Consider the following 19195-nt stretch of genomic DNA (forward strand, 5'->3'; position numbering starts at 1 on the left):
TGAAAAGGCAACCTGTAGAATGGGAGAAAATATTTGCAAACTATTCATTCAACAGGGACTAATATTCTGATATACAAGGAACTCAAACAACTCAACAACAACAAAATCCCACTAAAAAGTGGGCAAATGACATGAATAAATATTTTTTAAAAGAAGACAACACATGCCCAACAGGAGTACAAAAAATGCTCAACATCACTAATCATCAGAGAAATGCAAATTAAAACCACAAGGAGATATCATCTTACCACAGTCAGAATGGCAATGGCTATTACTAAAAAGACAAAAAATAACAGATGTTGGCAGGGATGTGGAGAAAAGGGAACTCTTATACACTGTTGGTAGGAATGTAAATTAGTATAGCCTCCATGGAAAATAATATGGAGATTTCTCAAAAAACAAAAATAGAACTATCATTTGATCTAGCAATAGCAATACCAGGTATCTACCCAAAGGAAAAGAAATCAATATATAAAAATGATACCTGTTGCACTGGTATGTTTATCTCAGCACTATTCACAACAGCATAGATATGGAATCAACCTAAGTGTCCATCAACAGATGAACAAATAAAATGTGATATATATTTAAATATACATATTTAACAGAATACAATTCAGCCATAAAAATCAATGAAATCATGTATTTTGCAGCAAGATAGATGGAACTAGAGGTCATTATCTTAAGTGAAACAAGCCAGGCACAGAAAGACAAATATCACATGTGCCCACTCATAAGTGGGTGCTAAAAATATGTTCACATGAATGTAGAGAGTGGAATGATAGATAATGGAGACTGGGAAGGATGAGGAGGTAGGGGGGAGGATGATGGGATATTAGTTAATGGGTACAATGTACATTATTTGGGCGATTGATACCCAGCCTTGACTTGACCACTACACAACCTATGCATGTAACAAAATTGTATATGTACTCCATAAATTTATACAAATTAAAAAAAAATAGTTAATAGAAAAACATAAACTAATACATTTTCTCCTTATATCCTGTTATTTAAAAAAATAAGAATCTTGGGCTAGAAATATATGTATTTTTCTGAACCCTTATGAATCAAACATTTAGCTCATTTTTAGGTACATAATAGGTATAAAATTAAATTTTGGATTGAATTGGTTCCATCTTAGGTATTTACATAGGAAAGCTTTGAATTGTTATGATTCTTCTTCTTATTCATGAAGGAATTAAATTTATATACCAAAATAAAAAACAAGAAGAAAATTCTAATATTCTGTTAGTAGTAAACCTGTAAGGCAGTAGACAAACTCCTGATTATTTATGAAACTAAAGTACGCTAAATTCTACAAATACATCAGTACCTCCTTATCTGCAGTTTTGCTTCCTGTGGTTTTAGTCACTTGCTGTCTGAAGATATTAAATGGAAAATTCCAGAAATGAACAATTTATAAGTTTTAAATTGCATGTTGTTCTGAGTAGCTTGATGAAATCTTGTGCTGTCCTAGTCCATCCCTCATGAGACATTAATCATCCCTTTTGTCCAGCATATCCATGCTGTATACACTACCTGTCCATTAGTCATTTAGTAGCCTTCTTTGTTATCAGACGGAAAAAACACAGGATATATGAGGTTTGGTATTATACGCACGCAGGTTCAGACATCTACTAGGGGTCTTGAAGTGTATAATGGGGGACTACTATAACCCCAGTCTCTAAATTCAGCCAGCACTTGTCCCCTAATACAGTTCTTCTAATCAGCCTCATGGCCCTACTCCTTCAAACCAAGTAAATCTTAAAAAGAAAGTATATTTTAGTAGGGCTTCTAAAAAATACCCATATTTGCTAGCTTAGGTTTTATCTAGCTTTTTCTTATTCATACACTTGTAGGGAAAACAATGAGTTTCAAAAAAAGTAAGCAAGAAGAGATAAAGAAGAAAGTGCTCAGCAAATCAACAAACTGGCCAGGAATCTCGTAAATCACTCTGAGAAAGGAAAATCCAAATCTATTTGCACTTATAGCAAAAGCTGTAAGTGACTTGAATACCCAGCTGCAAACAACTACATTTGTTCTAATGTCAAGCTTTGATATAATTCTGAAAATGGAATATAGTATATCTAATGAATCAAATTCACCACTGTGAAACTATCTAACAAATACAGTAACACTGGAAGACAAGCCTGAAATTAGAACTGCTTTCAAGGTCACTGTGTTGTATCACATACAGTCCATGTAGAAGAAGAGACAATTTGATATCTTTTTGTTGTTAAAATTCAAATTGTTCGTCTCAGAGTATTTGGATGATAGTCAATCTCTACTATGTCTTAGTAATGACATCGTCTCCTTCATTCCATGCTATCACCTAAGACCCAGAATAAAATTACAGGCTTGCCCCACTTTACAGAACAGACGACATCAAAGTTGGTGAGAAAGCTAATCTTTTTTTTTCTCGCATTCCATTGTAAAATTGAAGAAGCATTGTCACTGCGAGGAAAAAAGACAACAAATGGAAAATATTTGGTGAGAAAGAGTAAAAACCATATCCTGCTTTATGGCAAGAAGAATATTACAACAGTAGTCCAACAGTTGGAAGCTGTGGTCCTCACATGATGGTCAATGTTTTTACAGCCCTAGCTGTATTTGGAGATTAATGACACCTTGAACAAAGCCATAAATAGGTTCTACTTTAGACAGAGAATATTAACAATCACGGAAATTAAAGAGTGGATACAGAGACACTCTTTTATTTTTAAAAACCTTTATTGATATATAATTGATATAAAAAAATTACACATATGTATGTATACATTTTGGTGAGTTTGGATATATGCATACACACATGATACCATAACCACAAAGTAACAAACATATCCATCACCTCCAAAAAAGTTTGGGGTTTTTTTTGTGTGTGTATGTATGTGTGTGCTTTGTGGTAAGAGAACTTAATATGAAATCTACCCTCTTAACATATGTAAAGGTAAACAATACTGTCCTGCTAACTATAGGCATTAGGTTGTATTGCAGATATGCAGAACTTGCTCATCTTGCATAATTGAAGCTTTATACTCATCAAGCAACCATTAACATTTTAGTAAATGATATAGAAAAGGAAGTATACAATAAGATCTTCAAGTGTGCAAATTAATTAGCTATCCCAGGTAGCGAAATGTTAATCTAACAGGAACAAACTGATAAATAATGGCTCAAGGCTGCATGAGCAGGCCAAAGACACCGCATGAGATTCAAAAAGAGTGCGTGTAAAGTGATGATGAACTTAGAGAGAAATAATATGCACTAAGTTTGTAAGATAATAGGCTCTATCCTTTACCACTCAAGGAAGGAGTGATAGCAAATTGTTCCAAACATCAACCCAAGGTACCTACCCCAAAGTGGCTCAAAATGCTAATGAAACAATAGAGATAAAACATGTCTCATAAAATCATGCTATGTCATACTAGCATATATGTGCAGTTCTAGTAACCACACCACATAAAATTACTTAAAATGTATTCAAAATTAAGTGCAAGAAAAACACTAACACCCATTTGTTCATTAAATCTCAGGATTCTAGAATTTTAAAAATCTTAAAAAATAGTTATTTAAAAAAATGAAAACATTACATTTTATAAATAAAAACCTTGTGGATTTTCCAATAATGTTCATAATTACTTTTTAAATGACTTTATAGAGATATTCACAAACCATATAATTCATCCATTTAAAGTGTACAACTTAATGTTTTTCATATATTCACCAGGTTATACAACCATCATTCACAATCTAATTTGAGAAAATTTTCATTCCCCCCTAAAAGAAACTCTGTACCCATTATTAGTCATTCCGCATTTCCCTCACCCTCCAGGCCCTGGCAACACTTAATCTGCTTTCCATTTATATAATTTTGCCTATTCTGGACATTTCATATAAATGCAATCATACAATATGTGGTTTTTTGTGTCTGGCATACTTCACTCAGGATAATGTTTTCAAGGTTCATCCATGTGATGCCATGTATCAGTACTGCATTCTTTTTAATCACCAAATAATATTCCATTGTATAGCACAATTTGTTTAGCCATTCATCCATCCATTGATGGACATTTGTGTTTTTCCATTTTGTGGCTACTATAAATGATGCTGCCATGAACATTCTCATACAAGTTTCTGTGCAGAAACACAATTTCATTTCTCTTTGGTATATAGCTAGGAGAACTGCTGGGTCATATGATAACTCTATATTTATCAATAACTTCTTGAGGCACTGTCAAAGATTTTTTTGCAGCAGCTGCATCATTTTACATTCTCACCAGCAATGTAACAGGGTTCCAATTTGTTCATTGCCAACACCTGTTATTTTCTGTCTTGATTATGGCTATTCTAGTGAGTGTGAAGTTGTATCTCATTGTGGTTTTGATGTGCATTTACATAATGACTAATGAAGTTAAACACGTTTTTATGTATTAATACATATTGGCCACTTGTACATCTTCTTTAGAGAAATATCTGATTTCTTTGCCCATTTTTTACTTGATGTTTATTTTATTTTTAATTCATAAATAATAATTGCATATATGTATGTGGTACAAATGATGTTATGATACATGTATACATTATGGAATGATTAAATCAGGCTATTAACATTTTTCACTTTTATGTGGCTTTTTATTGTAGTAAAAGATATAAAACATAAAGTTCCACCACAAAGTCACAGGTTTATTTCAGCAAGCTCTACACTGAACCTTGCAGGGCTCTTATTCCTGGTGGAAGAATATTTATTTCATTTCTATAAGAAGCTACCTGTGCACACATTCATTTCTAGAGAAATTAAAAGATTTAGGCTATTTTTTTAGTTTCATAAAGAATGGAATAGAGAAAATGTGTAGTGCTTTAAAAAGTAAAAATAAATATGATTTAATGGAAAAAATTTGCCATTTTGACAATTTTCAAGTGTACAGTTCAGTGGCATAAAGTACATTCACATTGTTGTACAACCATCACCACCATAAATCTCCAGAACTTTTTTCATCATCCCAAACTGAAACTCCATACTTATATCCACAATCAAGTTAGTTAACATATCTATCACTTCACATAGTTACCATTTTTTATCTGTGGTGAAAACATTTAAGATCTACTCTCTCAACAAATTGCAAGTATGCAATACAGTATTGTTAACTACAGTCACCATGCTGTATGTTTGATCCCTACAACGTATTCATCTTATAACTGAATATCTGTGCCTTTTGACCATTTCCTTATTTTCCCCTCCCCCAACCCCTGGCAACCACCATTCTAATTTCTGTCTCTATAAATTTGACTACTCCAAGTGTCTCATATAAGTGGAATTATACAGTACTCATCTTTGTGTGACTGGTTTATTTCACTTAGCATAATGTCTTCAAAGTTCATTCATGTTGTAGCATGAATCACAGTATCATTCCACTTCAATGTTGAATAATATTCCATTGTATTTGTATACCACATTTCATTTACACGTTTCTCTGTCCATGGATACTTTCGCTGTTTCCACCTTTTGTATATTGTGAATAATGCTGCTATAAACACAGCTATAAAAATATCTGTTTGAGCCTGTTTTCAATTCTTTTGAGTGTATCTCCAGAAGTGAAATTGCTGGATCATATGATATAATGTTTAAATTTCTGAGGAACTGCCATACTGCTTTCCATAGTGGCTGCACCAACGATGAACAAGAGTTCCAATTTCTTCACATCCTCACCAACACCTGGTATTTACTGTTTTTTTTTTTTATAATAGCCTTCTTAATGGGTATGAAGTGATATTTCACTGTGGTATTGATTTGCATTTCCCTATGATTTGCAATGTTGACCATTTTTTCAAGTACTTATTCGACATTTGTATATCTTCTTTGGAGAAAGGTCTATTTAAGTCCTTTGCCTATTTTTGAATTTGGTTTTTTGATGTTGTTGTTGTTGTTGTTGACCTGTAGGAGTTCCTTATATATTTTGGAAATTAATCACTTATCAGATATATGATTTGAAAATATTTTCTCCCATTCTGTGAGTTGCCTTTTCATTCTGTTGATAGCATTCTTGGATGCACAGAAGTTTTTAATTTTTTTGAGACAGTCTCACTCTGTTGCCTAGGCTAGAGTACAGTGGCATCATCAGAGCTCACTGCAACCTCAAATTCCTGGGCTCAAGGAATCCTCCTGCCTTGGCCCCCCAGAGTGCTAGTATTATAGGCATGAGCCACTGTGCCCAGCCCAGAAGTTTTCAATGTTGATGTAGTCCAATTTATCTATTTTTTCCCCTTTGTTGCCTGTGCTTTTGGCGTCATATTCAAGAAATCATTGCCAAATCCAATGTCATGAGGCTTTTTCTCTGTGTTTTTTAAAAAAGAGTTTTATAGTTTTAGGTCTTACATTTAGCTCTTTGATCTTTTTCGAGTTAATATTTGCATATGATATAAAGAAAGGGTACAAGTCCATTCTTTTGCCATGTGGACATCCAGTTTTCCTAGCACCATTTTTTAAAAAAACTGTCCTTTCCCCACTGAGAATCCTTGTCAAAAATCACTTGACCATATACACTAGGATTCATCTCTGAGCTCTCTATTCTATTCCATTGGTCTATTTGTCTTTGTTAGTATCACACTGTTTTGATTACTGTAGCTTTGTAATATGTTTTGAAATTGGGAAGTGTGAGTCTTCCACCTTTGTTCTTTTTCAAAATTGTTTTGTCTACTCAGGGTCCCTTGAGATTCCATATCCATTTTTTGGGATGAATTTTCTATTTCTGCAAAATATGCCATTGGGATTTTGATAGGGATTACACTGAATCTGTAGATTGCTTGGGTACTTTGGACATTTAACAAGTTAAATCTTCCAATCCATAAACATAGAATGTCTTCTCATTTATTTATGTCTTATTTAATTTCTTTTAGCAATATTTTGTACTTTTCAGTGTACAAGTCATTCACCTCCTGGTCAGGTTTAACCAGATGCCAGTATAAACCAGGTTAGGTTTATTGCTAAGTATTTTATTCTTTTTGATGCTATAATGAATTTAATTGTTTTCTTAATTTCTTAATTTCCTTTTCAGATTGTTCATTGTTAGTGTATAAAAGCAAAACTGATTTTTTTCATGCTGATTTTGTATCCTGCAACCTTGCTGAGTTCATTTATTCCAACATGTATGGCATGTATAGAATCTTTATAGTGTTTTTTACATATCAGATCATCACGTCATCTGCAAACAGAGATAATTTTACTTTTTCCATTTAAATTTGTATGCCTTTCATTACTTTTTCTTGCCTAATTACTCTTTCTAGGGCTTCCAGCATTATGTTAAAAACAAGTGGTGAAAGCGAGAATCTTCATTTTGTTCCTGATCTTAGGGGAAAAGGTTTGTCTTTACCATTATTAGTTATGGGTTTTTCTTGCATACCCTTTATTATGTATGAAGAGATAGTTTCCTTCTATTCCTAGTCTGTTGAGTGTTTTTATCACGAAAGAGTATTGGATTCTGTCAAATGCTTTTTCTGCTTTAATTGAGATGATTGTGTGGGGGTTTTTCCTTCATTCTGTTAAGGTGATGTGTTACATTGATAATTTTTGTATATTGAACCATTGTTGCATCCCAGGGATAAATCCCACTTGATCATGGTGTACAAACTTTTTAATATGCTGTTGAATTCAGTATGCTAATATTTTGTTCAGGACTTTTGCACCAATATTCATAAGGGATATTGGTCTGTAGTTTTTTTTTTATCATAATATCTTTGTCTGGCTTTGGTATCAGGGTAATCCTGTCATCACAAAATGAGTTTGGAAGAGTTCTCTCTTCGATTTTTTGAAAGGGCTTGAAAAGTAATGGTGTTAATTCTTCTTTAAATGTTTGGTAGAAGTCACCAGTGCAGCCATCTAGTCCTGGACTTTTCTTTATTGGGAGGATTTTGACTATTGAGTCAATCTCCTTACTATCTATAGGTCTATTCAGATAATCTATTTCTATGATTTAGTCTTGGTAGGTTGTGTCTTTCTAGGAATTTTTCCATTTCATTTAGGTTATCCAATTTGTTAGCATATATGTGTTCATAGTTCTCTCTTTATTTTACATCCTTTTTAATTCTGTAAAATTGGTAGTAATGTTCTCTCTTTTATTTCAGATTTTAGTTTAGTCTTCTCTTTTTTTCTTAGTCAATCTAGCAAACGATTTTTTCATTTTGTTGATCTTTCTGAAGAACCAACTCTCGGTTTTATTGATTTACTCAATTGTTTGTCTATTCCGTATTTTATTTATCTCTGCTCTAATCTTTATTATTTCCTTCCTTCTCCTAGCTTTGAGCTTAGTTTGTTCTTATTTTTCTAGTTCCTTAAGCTTTTAAGTTAGGTTTTTTATTTGAGATCTTCTCTAATGTAAGTGTTTACAGTTATTAATTTCCCTTTTAGCATTGCTTTCACTGGATCCTGTAAGTTTTGGTATGTTATAGTTTCATTTACATTTGTCTCAAGTTATTTTCTAATTTCTCTTGTGATTTCTTCTTTGTCCCATTGGTTGTTTAATAGTGTGTGGTTTAATTACATATATTTGTAGATTTTCCAGTTTATCTTCTGCTGTTGATTTCTAGTTTCATTCCATTGTGATTGGAAAGGATGTACTATATTATTTTAACCTTTTTAAATTTATTAAGTTTTGTTTTGTGGCCTAATATGTGGTCAATTCTGGAGAAGTGCCATGTGCACTTGCAAAAAATGCATATTTTGCTATTGTTGGATAGAATATCTTGTATATGTATGTTAAGTCTAATCACTTTGTGCGCTTTTAAAAATTGAGTTACTTGCTTTCTTATTGTATTGTAAGAGTTCTTTTCTTTATATTAATATATTCTGGATATAAATCCCTTATCTGATATATGATTGGCAAATAATTTCTTTCATTCTATGGGTTGTCTTTTCACTTTCATTTGCAGCAGAAAAAAATTAAATATTAATACAGCCCAGTTTATTTTTTTGTTGGTTGTTTGTGCTTTTGGTGTAATAGCTAAGGAATCATTACCTAACCCAAGACCATAAGAATTTAGTCATCTTTTCTTCTAGGATTTTTATAGTTTTAGCTCTTATGTTTAGGTTAATAATGTATTTGGAGTTAAATTTTGTATATGGTATGAGGTTGGGGTCCAAGTCCATTCTTCTTCTTTTCTCATAAATGACTTTTATTAAATGACATTGTTTTAATGCTGTGGTCAGAAACAGGGAGTATCATTCATTACATATAGCATGTTGTCATGTCCAGTCTGCTGCCTCATGATTTCTCTGAGGAAAACCGACTCAGTGATTTGAGGCTTGGCCTTCAGCACAAGTGAAGCAAACACCCACAAAGAGCAGCCAGAAGATTAATATTGTCTTTCTTTCCGAGATACTTAAGGCAGGATCATTGTCTAATTCTTTGGTCCTTTATTTTATAGATTCTGTTGCCTCAGTCATACAGGTTGAGTTAATCAACATATAATGACTCATTTTAATATTTCCAAAATATGTGGAATGTGCCACAACATAGTGGTTTGAATATACTTATCAACAGTTATTCATGTTTTAAATTATTTTTAATTTTTTAATTATCATGGATAATTAAATAACAATTATATATAGTACATTTAATATTTTGATATAAGCATACAACATATAATGATCAAATGAAGCAAATTGGGATATCCATCACCTCAAGCATTTATCATTTCTTTGTGTTAGGAACATTCCAATTCCACTGTTTTAGTTATTTTGAAATATACAATAAATTATTGTTAACCATAGTTGCCCTATTGTGGTATTGAACACTGGATCTTATTCCTTTTGTCTAACTGTACTTTTGTACCCATTAACCACCCCCATTTTATCCTCCCCTCCTCACTATCCTTCCCAGCCTCTGGTAACCATCATTCTACTGTCCATCTCCATGAGTTCAATTTTTTTTTTTTAACTCCCGCATATGAGTGAAAACATGTGACATTTGTCTTTTTGTGCCTGGCTTCAAATTCATTCTGCTGCAGATAGATATCCTCTTGTTTCAGCATCATTTGTTGAAAAGACTATTCTTTTGTCTTGGTTGGCTGGCCACGATGGCTCACACCTGTAATCCTAGCACTTTGGGAGGCCGAGGCAGGAAGAATTGCTTGAGATCAGGAGTTTGAGACCAGTCAGGGCAACATAACATGACCATTCCTACAAAAAATAAGAACATTAGCCAGGCATAGGGCCGCACACCTTTAAGTCCTAGCTACTTGGTAGGCTGAGCCAGGAGGATCACTTGATACCAGGAGTTTCAGGTTGCAGTGAGCTAGGATGGTGCCACTGTGCTCTAGCCTGAGTGACAGAATGAGATTCTGTCTAAAAAAAATTGCCTTGGCATCTTTGTTGAAAATCAGTTGACCAAAAATGTATGAGTTTATTTCTGGATTCTAATCTATTCTATTGATCTCTATGCCTATCATATGCCAGTATCACAGTCTTGATTACCATAGTTTTGTAGTAAGTTTTGAAATATGGAAGAATGAGTCCTCCAAATATGTTCTTTTTAAGATTTCTTTGACTATTCTGGGTTCCTTGCATTTCCATATGGATTTTAGGATACATTTGTCAATTTCAGCAAAAAAGCTATTCAGAATTATGACTGCACTGAATCTGCAGTATGATTAGATTTTAAGGAGTAATGAAGGTTAGAACCATTATGCCATATTAAAAGAATATTACAGATTCATACAATTCCACCGAGTCATTAAATTTAAGAGTTGAAGAAATCTTAGACATCATCTATTTCAGCCCCTTCATTTTAGATAAAAAGAAATAATATGTACAGAGTGCTTTATAATTTATAAAGTATTTTTTCTTTTTCTTTTTTTTAACAAAGTATTTTTTAATCTCATTGAAGCCTCACAAAAACTCTGTACAAAAGGTAGGATATCTCTTCTTCTACCCATTTTACGGACAAGGTAATGAAGATATAGACCAAGGAAAGACTCAAACTTCTGCCTACTGACTCCCTGTCCAGGGTTTTCAGTATACATAAACTGTGTTATTTGTAAAATAAACTACTGATCTGCTCTTTCACCACTGTCCCTACTTCTTAATAACTCAGTAATTATAGATCTTTCTCTTATGCTTGTCATCCCCAAATCATACTGTTAGGTTTTCCTGAAACTTTTCTTCCCCTCTCCCTTTATAATACAAGTACTCTTTATTTTACATGGTAACATAGGACTGTAAAAATGAAAATGTAAACCAAAACCATGTAAGGTGACCTTAACAATCAATGGGAAAATTATGATTATTACATGACCTTTAAAATTTTTTGTCAAAACATTAAAATCTCTCTTAATGTCAGTTATATGTGTATAGGGAAATAAAAAATAGTAAAATTAATATTTATTTAGTACACTCATTTTAGAAACACTGAGAGAGTGCTTTATTCCTTTGTAAAAAACTTACCAAGGGTAGTTTGAAAACTGTCTCCCTTCTTCTCATCCTATAATTTACAATATGGAACACATCTCTTTTCTATGCCTTAGCATAGAAATTGTCACACTGCTTTCTAAACTTGGATCACTTTTCAACATTTTAACCTTTACACTTTAAAACTTGTGAAATATCTCCAAGATTTCCTTTAATGTGAAGATTTTTTGATGGTGACACTTCCTCTGTGACATCTTCATCCTTTTCATCAGTGTCACTTTCCTCATTTATATTAGTAAGTTTGCCTTCACTAAGTCCCTTGGCTACACACCTAGAGTCTTTCAAATGGTGACAGTATCTACATTCTTATGGTTGGCTGTTTCTTCTATAACTCCATTCACATTAAATTCAAATCTCACTTCCAGGGTTATCACTTTCCTTTTTTTTTTTTTTTTTTTGCTGCACTTTCTTCTTTGTTGGCCAGTTTTCTCTTTCGATTATCCATTTTTGTAAAATGCTACATTGGTATATCACTGGGAGACAAGGAGGCAACACAACTATATGCTTTGCTGTCAGTGCATGAACTGAACAGATGCATGGTGACTAATCACTGATAGAATTTGAAGGAAGTAAAATGACTATTCACTGATCATGATGCACATCTGTTATTTATGTGGTGATTTATGGACTGAAGAGCTAATATACCACTAACACTTAAACCATGTTATTGTGGATCAGTGTTATTTAACTAAGTCATGGAAACTGAAATTTCTGTGCAAAGCAAGGATTGCTGTTGCCTAACAGAACTGAAATATAAAACATTATTTTTTCAACACGTCACCATTCTAAGATATAATAATGCCATCTGAAAGAAACAACAGGCTCCTTTACATTTCCTTGTTTTATCAGCTCTGTAAATTTCCAAATTTAATGTAGAGTTCGTTTATTGAAATATACTTGTAGGCCACATAGAAAAACTAAAAGTTAAGCCAGGTGTGGTAGTAGTGTGCCTGTAGCTCCAGCTACTCAGGAGGCTGAGGGCAGGAGGATCACTGGAGCCTGGGAGTTCAAGTCCACACTACACAACACAGTGATATCCTGTCTCTTTAAAAAAATAGAAAAACTAAAAGCCTCTTGCTTGAAGAGTTGAATATACCTTGGACATTTACCAAATGAAACATATTTTTCTGCTACCATCCATTATAAATTCAGAAATGATTTATTATAGTTATTTTGGTTTGATGATATAAATGTTAAAATTCACTCATTCCAGAAAAAATATGCATGAACAAATTTAGAAATTTTTTTAAATGGAATTTTAAATCAGTGAGTAAAGAATAGAGTGTGTAATAAATGGGGTTGTGTCAATTGGATATTTGTTTAAAAAAAATAAAGTTAGATCCTCACCTTACACAACATACAAAAAAATTCAGATGCATTAAAGATGAAAATTTATTATAAAATCATGAAAATACTGCAAGAAAGACATAAGTCTATTTTTATAATCTTCAGATATATGTCTTCTTCTTTTAAATTTTTTTTTAAAAACCCAGGCCTTAAACTTCCCTTACCTATTTCTCCTTCTTCCCCCTCAGTTGATGAATTTCCTATTTCAGCAACAAAATATAAACAATCAGAAAACTATGCTCCTGATCTTTCTCACCAAACCTGGTTCTTCCAAAATCTTTCCTATTTCCACATGTAGCAACTCCACTCTTCCAGTTGCTCAGGATAAAAACTTTGGGGTCATTCTCAACATCTCATTTTCTCTCATGTTCCATAAGCAAATCTTCCTGGCTTGACTCATAATATATATTCAGAATCTGACCATTTCTTATTACTTCCACTGCCACCACTCTGATCCAAGTCATGAATACCTCTAACCTGTATTATTTAAACACCATAACTGGTGTCAGTGCTTCCACCCTTGTTCCTTTTATGATCTATTTCCAAAACAGGAGCTGCAATATTTCTTAAAATTAATGTATAATCATTTTACTCTTTCCTTTGGCTCCCTATTTCACTCAGAAATAAAAGCCCTTACTATGACCCATAAGGCCCTAGCTCAGGGTTGGGAACCTGTGGCCTTCTCACCACATGTGGCTTTCTAGGTCCTTAAGTGTGGCCTTTTGACTGAATCCAAATTTTATAGAGCAAATTATTTTATTTTTATTAATAAATTTTTATTTTTAAGATGAAGGCATTTAAAATACCAAAGAATAAAATAAGTTTCAATAAAATAATCCTCCCAGATTGACCAGCACAGTTAGAGTATTAGGAAGCCATAAGGACTAAATTGATGCTGCTACGCTCATGATTTAGTTCTAACTTCTCCCGCCTGACTGGTGCCACTACCACACGAGGCTGGCTGGCGACAGTATATGGGGGTTGAGTACACCAGTCTGTTACCAGCTTTTGACAACAGTGCACTGTTTTTGTTTGAAGTGAAATTTGTGAATAGTTGCACAGCTCGACAGTACTTTTTAATTCTGTCTGCTTAACAGCCTATCATGTCAAAGAAGACCAAGAGGATGCTGAAGGAAGAAAACACATTTTTTAATGATGATTGGGAATAGCAATATTATCTTGTTTCCGCTAAAGATAAGATGATTTGCTTTCTTTGTGATACTGCAATATCAACATTAAAGAAATTCAATGCTCATCAGCATTATAACACTCATAAGGACCACAAATATTTTAAATTAGAGGGAGAGGCATGAAAGGTTGTATTGCAGAAATTAAAAGACAAAAATCAAAAGCAAAGACAATTCTTTGAAGCAGCAATAAGATCCGGAAATAATGCCACCAAACAAACTTACAAAGCAACTTATATACTGGGGGGTGGGGTGGGGAAAGGGAAGCCATTCAGTGATATAGAAATTGTGAAAGATGCATTGTTGATGTTGTAGTACACTTAATACCCCAATAACATTTCAAAATACAAACAACTGCCTCTTTCAAGGAGAACCATAACTGACCAGCAGCACAAATTAGCCTTCAACTTAACAGAACAACTTCATGGGATACTTCAAAAGGAAGATACACAGTGTTCGATCGCTTTGGATGAATCAACTGATACTACTGACTCAGCACAGGTTTTATGCTTCATTTGGGTCATAACAGAAGATTTTCATTGCTACGAAGATTTGCTCATTTTGGGCACTCTTGCAAACAGAACACGGAGAATAGATATCTTCAACAACTTTCAAGATAAATGCCATGAAGTTGGACTGAATTTGGTAAATTCAGTGAGTGGATGTATAGACTACACCTTCCCTGACAGGAAAACATGAAGGGTTTATTGCACAGATAAAAAAATTATTAACGGATCCAGATGCTCTCATTTCTTTTCATTGTATCTTGTATCAGCAAAATATCTGTGCTAAAGCTATAATTTTAAGTGACACTTTGCAACAAGTTATAAGTATTGTAAACTATATTCATGCAAATGCAATTTGGCATCTTCAGTTTCATAACATGCTAAAGTTGAAAGACAAGGTATTCAGTGTGGATTTTCCATATCATCCTAAAGTGCATTTGTTGGCTACTGCAGGGACAGGTGTTAGCCAAAATTTTATCTCTGTGAGAACAGATAGTGAAATTTCATGAAGAATAGAATCAGCAATGTAAAGTATTGAAACAAGATTTCTATAGGAATGCAGCACTTCTGTGTGATACATCAAATCAAACAACTTGAATATTTATTTGCAAGGTAAAACTAAGTCTGTACACTATAACTGGCAAAAAATCTAAGCATTTCAAAAAAAGCTGTATTTTTCAAAACACTTCTTCAAAAGGAAATTTTGGATGAACATTTTCCCCAGTTAGCAAAGACCATTGATGAGCAGGATGACATATGCAAATTATTTAAAGAATATGCAGCTGTTATAAACCTATTAATTGGAGAATATAATGAAAGGTTCACTGACTTTGAGAATCATGACGTCACACTCAAATTAGCATTCAGCCTCACCTAGTTGATATCATCAAGGCACCTAAAGAACCACAAATGGAATTGATTGAGCTCTCCATGGATGAGATTTTAAAGTCATTGTTTGATGCTAAGAAAGATCCAATTGAAATATGGAAAAATGCAGTAGAATATCCATGCCTTAGGCAACATGCCCAAAGAATGCTTTCTTGGTTTTCAATGACTTATTGCTGTGAATCTACATTCTCCTACCTAACCCAAATCAAGACACCCTTAAGGTCACAAATGACTGATACGCATCTAGAGGATCAACTGAAACTGTGGACCTCCATGCTACAACAAAATATTCAAATGCCTTCCAACAAAAAGCAGACACAACAAAGTCATTAAAAGGTTAGTTAACTTTAAAATTAACAAATAGTTTTCATTTTTGAAATTATTAAGTACATAGTAGTTAGATTTTTAGAAAATAATGTACATTTTTAGGTATATCTAATTGAAATTTCTTGAATACAGCCATATTTGATTATAGATAAATTAATGCAGCCTTCAAACATGAAAACATTCCCCATCCCTGCCCTAGATAATCTGTAACCCATTACCAACCTTATCTCATCTCCTACTTAGTTTCACCTCATTCATTCCGCTTAATCCACACTGGCCACATTTACGTTCCTCAAACATTTCAGATATGTGCCCACTTCAAGGTCTTTGCATGACTCATTCCTTTGCTGCAGTGAGGTCACTGCCCAATTATTATCAGAGAGACTTTCCCTTACTAACTTATTTCAAAATGTAACAGTTCCCAGAAATTCCTATCCCCAAGCCTCACTTTAATTTTTGTCATAAGATTTATTACCTTCTATCATATTATAGACTTATTTATTTTGTTTACTGTATGTCTCCTTAATTAGATATAAGCTTCATGTACGCAGTAAGTTTGTCTGTTTCATTCATGTTGTATCTCTAGCACCTAAAACAGTACCTGGCACATCATACATACTCAACAGATATTTTTTGAATGAATAAATGAATACAAAATCACCTATGCAAAAATCTTAAATATCTAAAGGATGAAATACACAGTAAGCATTATTATAAGATAAATAATGGACTGGCAGAAAACATTTGCAACATTTGTAACAGTGCATGTATCTTCACCATTTATAATGTTCTTTTACAAATTAGTAGGAAATACATAACCAAATCCCCTTCTAAAAAAAAATGAGGTAAAATATGGATAGACAATTTACAGAAGAGATATAAACATATAGAACCTCACTTGTAACCAGAAAAATTCAAACATAAACAATAATACACTACTTTTTATCCATTAGGTTGGTAAAATTAGAAAAATTAATAACATCCAATATTTGTAAAATGAGGAGAAAATTAAAAATGCCTTACACTAATGAGTGTATAAAAGAGTATAGTTATTTAATAGGAACAATTTTGCAGTAACTATCAATATTTAAAAGGCACATATATGCTCAGGTTTCAGCAACTCTGCTCAGAATTTATTCTATGGTGATACCGATTAAAGATTTTCAAGATGTGTATATAAGATATGGAAAAGAATCTTCAGTGCAACATATGTTTGTAATCATGAAACTACAGAAACAACTTCAGTATTTGTAATATATAGATTAAATTATTTATGGTGAACCCACACAAAAATACCATATAATTATGAAAAATAATGAGGCGTATATTTATGGGCTGATAAAAAGAATGTGCCAAGATTTACTAAGTGATGGTAGCTAGGTACAAAGCAAATGTATGGTATGATTTCACGTGTGTAAATAAAAATATAAGAAGACACCTACATTTGGAAGATGTAGCATCATTTTGTGTACCAATAATTGAAGGAAAAATACTTCTAATTTTAATTGTAATATGCTTTCCATTGCAAGATCCACTCTAATATCAGATATTTTGAATGTAAAAAAATGAGTCTTGAAATTAGTGGGTCATCCTATACACATGCACATATATGCATTAAAAAGCCTTTTCTGGAAGAATACTGAGAAATCACTAAAAATGATTACTCTGGGGAAGAATAACTGGAGATTTGGAGTTTGTGAACATATAGAAATAAGACTTCTCATTTTACATATTTTCATACTGGTTGTATTTTAAAATCAAGTTCTTACGTTACTACTAATACAAAAACTTAAAAAGACTAAAATTTAAATGTATTTAACCTTTGACTCAGCAGTTTTGCTTTTAGGAATCTATCCAGTATAAAAATCATACATGTGTCCACAGGTATAATGTACAATGAAAAAGAAAGTTGTCTAAAATATATCAAAAAAAGAAAAAAAGATATGTCAGAAAACAAGGTACAGAATAGCATATATATACTGTGACTCTACATAGATACACTGTATAGAAAAAACAAAATTCTACACGAATATATATATATGTATACAAATGTACAGAACAAGAGATTCAAATTTATATACCAACTCTTGACAGTGGGCCTTTATGGGGAAGGGAATGGAAAAAGAGGGTAGGAGATAAAGGAGATTTTCACTTTTACTCTTGATATGTCTATATTATTTTTTAAAGTATGTGTTCATGTTTTACTGGTAAAATGTAAATATAACAGAAAAAAGTTAAAATTTACTGCAACAAATTTTACATTGCCAAACTGGAATTAATATACAGAAACTTCTCTTGATTATCTCTTTTAATAAGTTGATCAAGTAAACAAAGTCTTTTTGTATACTATTAAAAGGAAATTATTTTTAAATATAATTCAGTAAATTCTTATGTCAGTGGGAATTTTCACTAATTCTATGTGAGTTGAAGACCATAATTCCTTTTGTTAATACTCCTTAGCTCTGTGGTTTCACTGCATGATTAAGGGAGTTACTACCCTTTGACATGGAACAAGGCAGTTGTCAATAAATTCCTGTTCAGTCCAACAATTCTTAAACAAGTTCTAAATTTGATCACTTGAGAAATACCACCAAATTTTTCACATTGACTAGTGCAGTAGAAGGAAATGTAAACCATGTACAGAGAACTATCTCAGATATGCAGCTAAGAATACTACTATACATTCATTAAGTGTTTGTTACTTTATTAGTCTTTTCAAATTAGTTAATAATAATATTAGGACAAAGACCAAAACTCCATCACTAAAAAGGGAAAACCAAAACCAGGCAAAACTATGCCTTTGGTTTATTGAAACATAAAGAAACTAGAAAGGTTTTTCCCTTATTTTGGACTGGCTGCAAAACCTAAAACATATGTTCTTATCACCTAAGAGAAAGAGAAGGAACAAATCTCTTATCCAGAATATACCATGTCATTCTGTAGTTTGTTTAATGAAAAATTAGGAACCAGCATAGTGTCAAAGAAAAGTCACATCTGCTCAGGCATATGCCTACAATAAGATTACCTTTGGGCCAGGAAGACCTGGAAGACCAATGCCTGAAACTCCGGGATCACCTTTGTCTCCTTTCTGTCCAGGTAATCCTGGGGAGCCAGGTTGTCCAGGAACTCCAGGAGGTCCAGGGGATCCTTCCACACCCTGAGGGCCTGTTGAAAATATGTAACATGTAAGATTTTACAAAACATTCTTTATTCATGGCATATCTAAGATACATATGACCAGGCCAAAAGATAAACATAAAAAACTCTGCAAACTCTGAGTTATATAATAATGAGCTTCACAACCAGGATTATATAAAAGCCTATTTTTAAAGGACATTTAAATAAAAGGGGTACAACTGGAGAAAAGATATGTTAATGAATTCAAAATTTTAAGGTTTATAAAGCCCTGTCCCTTAATTCCCACTCCAAATATTTGTATAACAAGAGAGCTCTGTCCACTGATTACCTTAGATATTGTC

General features: G+C 32.9%; 1 protein-coding gene across 2 annotated transcripts in view; it reads right to left on the reverse strand.

Annotated features, from left to right (window-relative positions):
* COL4A5 (collagen type IV alpha 5 chain) overlaps nt 1–19195 on the reverse strand; it is a 229544-nt gene that overhangs the window by 39187 nt on the left and 171162 nt on the right. For both annotated transcript variants that reach the window (XM_069464364.1, XM_069464363.1), the window contains exon 36: nt 18742–18881. In XM_069464364.1, coding sequence (XP_069320465.1) covers nt 18742–18881 — 140 coding nt within the window. The remainder of the gene's footprint in view (nt 1–18741; nt 18882–19195) is intronic.

Source organism: Eulemur rufifrons, chromosome 30, assembly GCF_041146395.1.
Source record: "Eulemur rufifrons isolate Redbay chromosome 30, OSU_ERuf_1, whole genome shotgun sequence".
Taxonomy (NCBI): domain Eukaryota; kingdom Metazoa; phylum Chordata; class Mammalia; order Primates; family Lemuridae; genus Eulemur; species Eulemur rufifrons.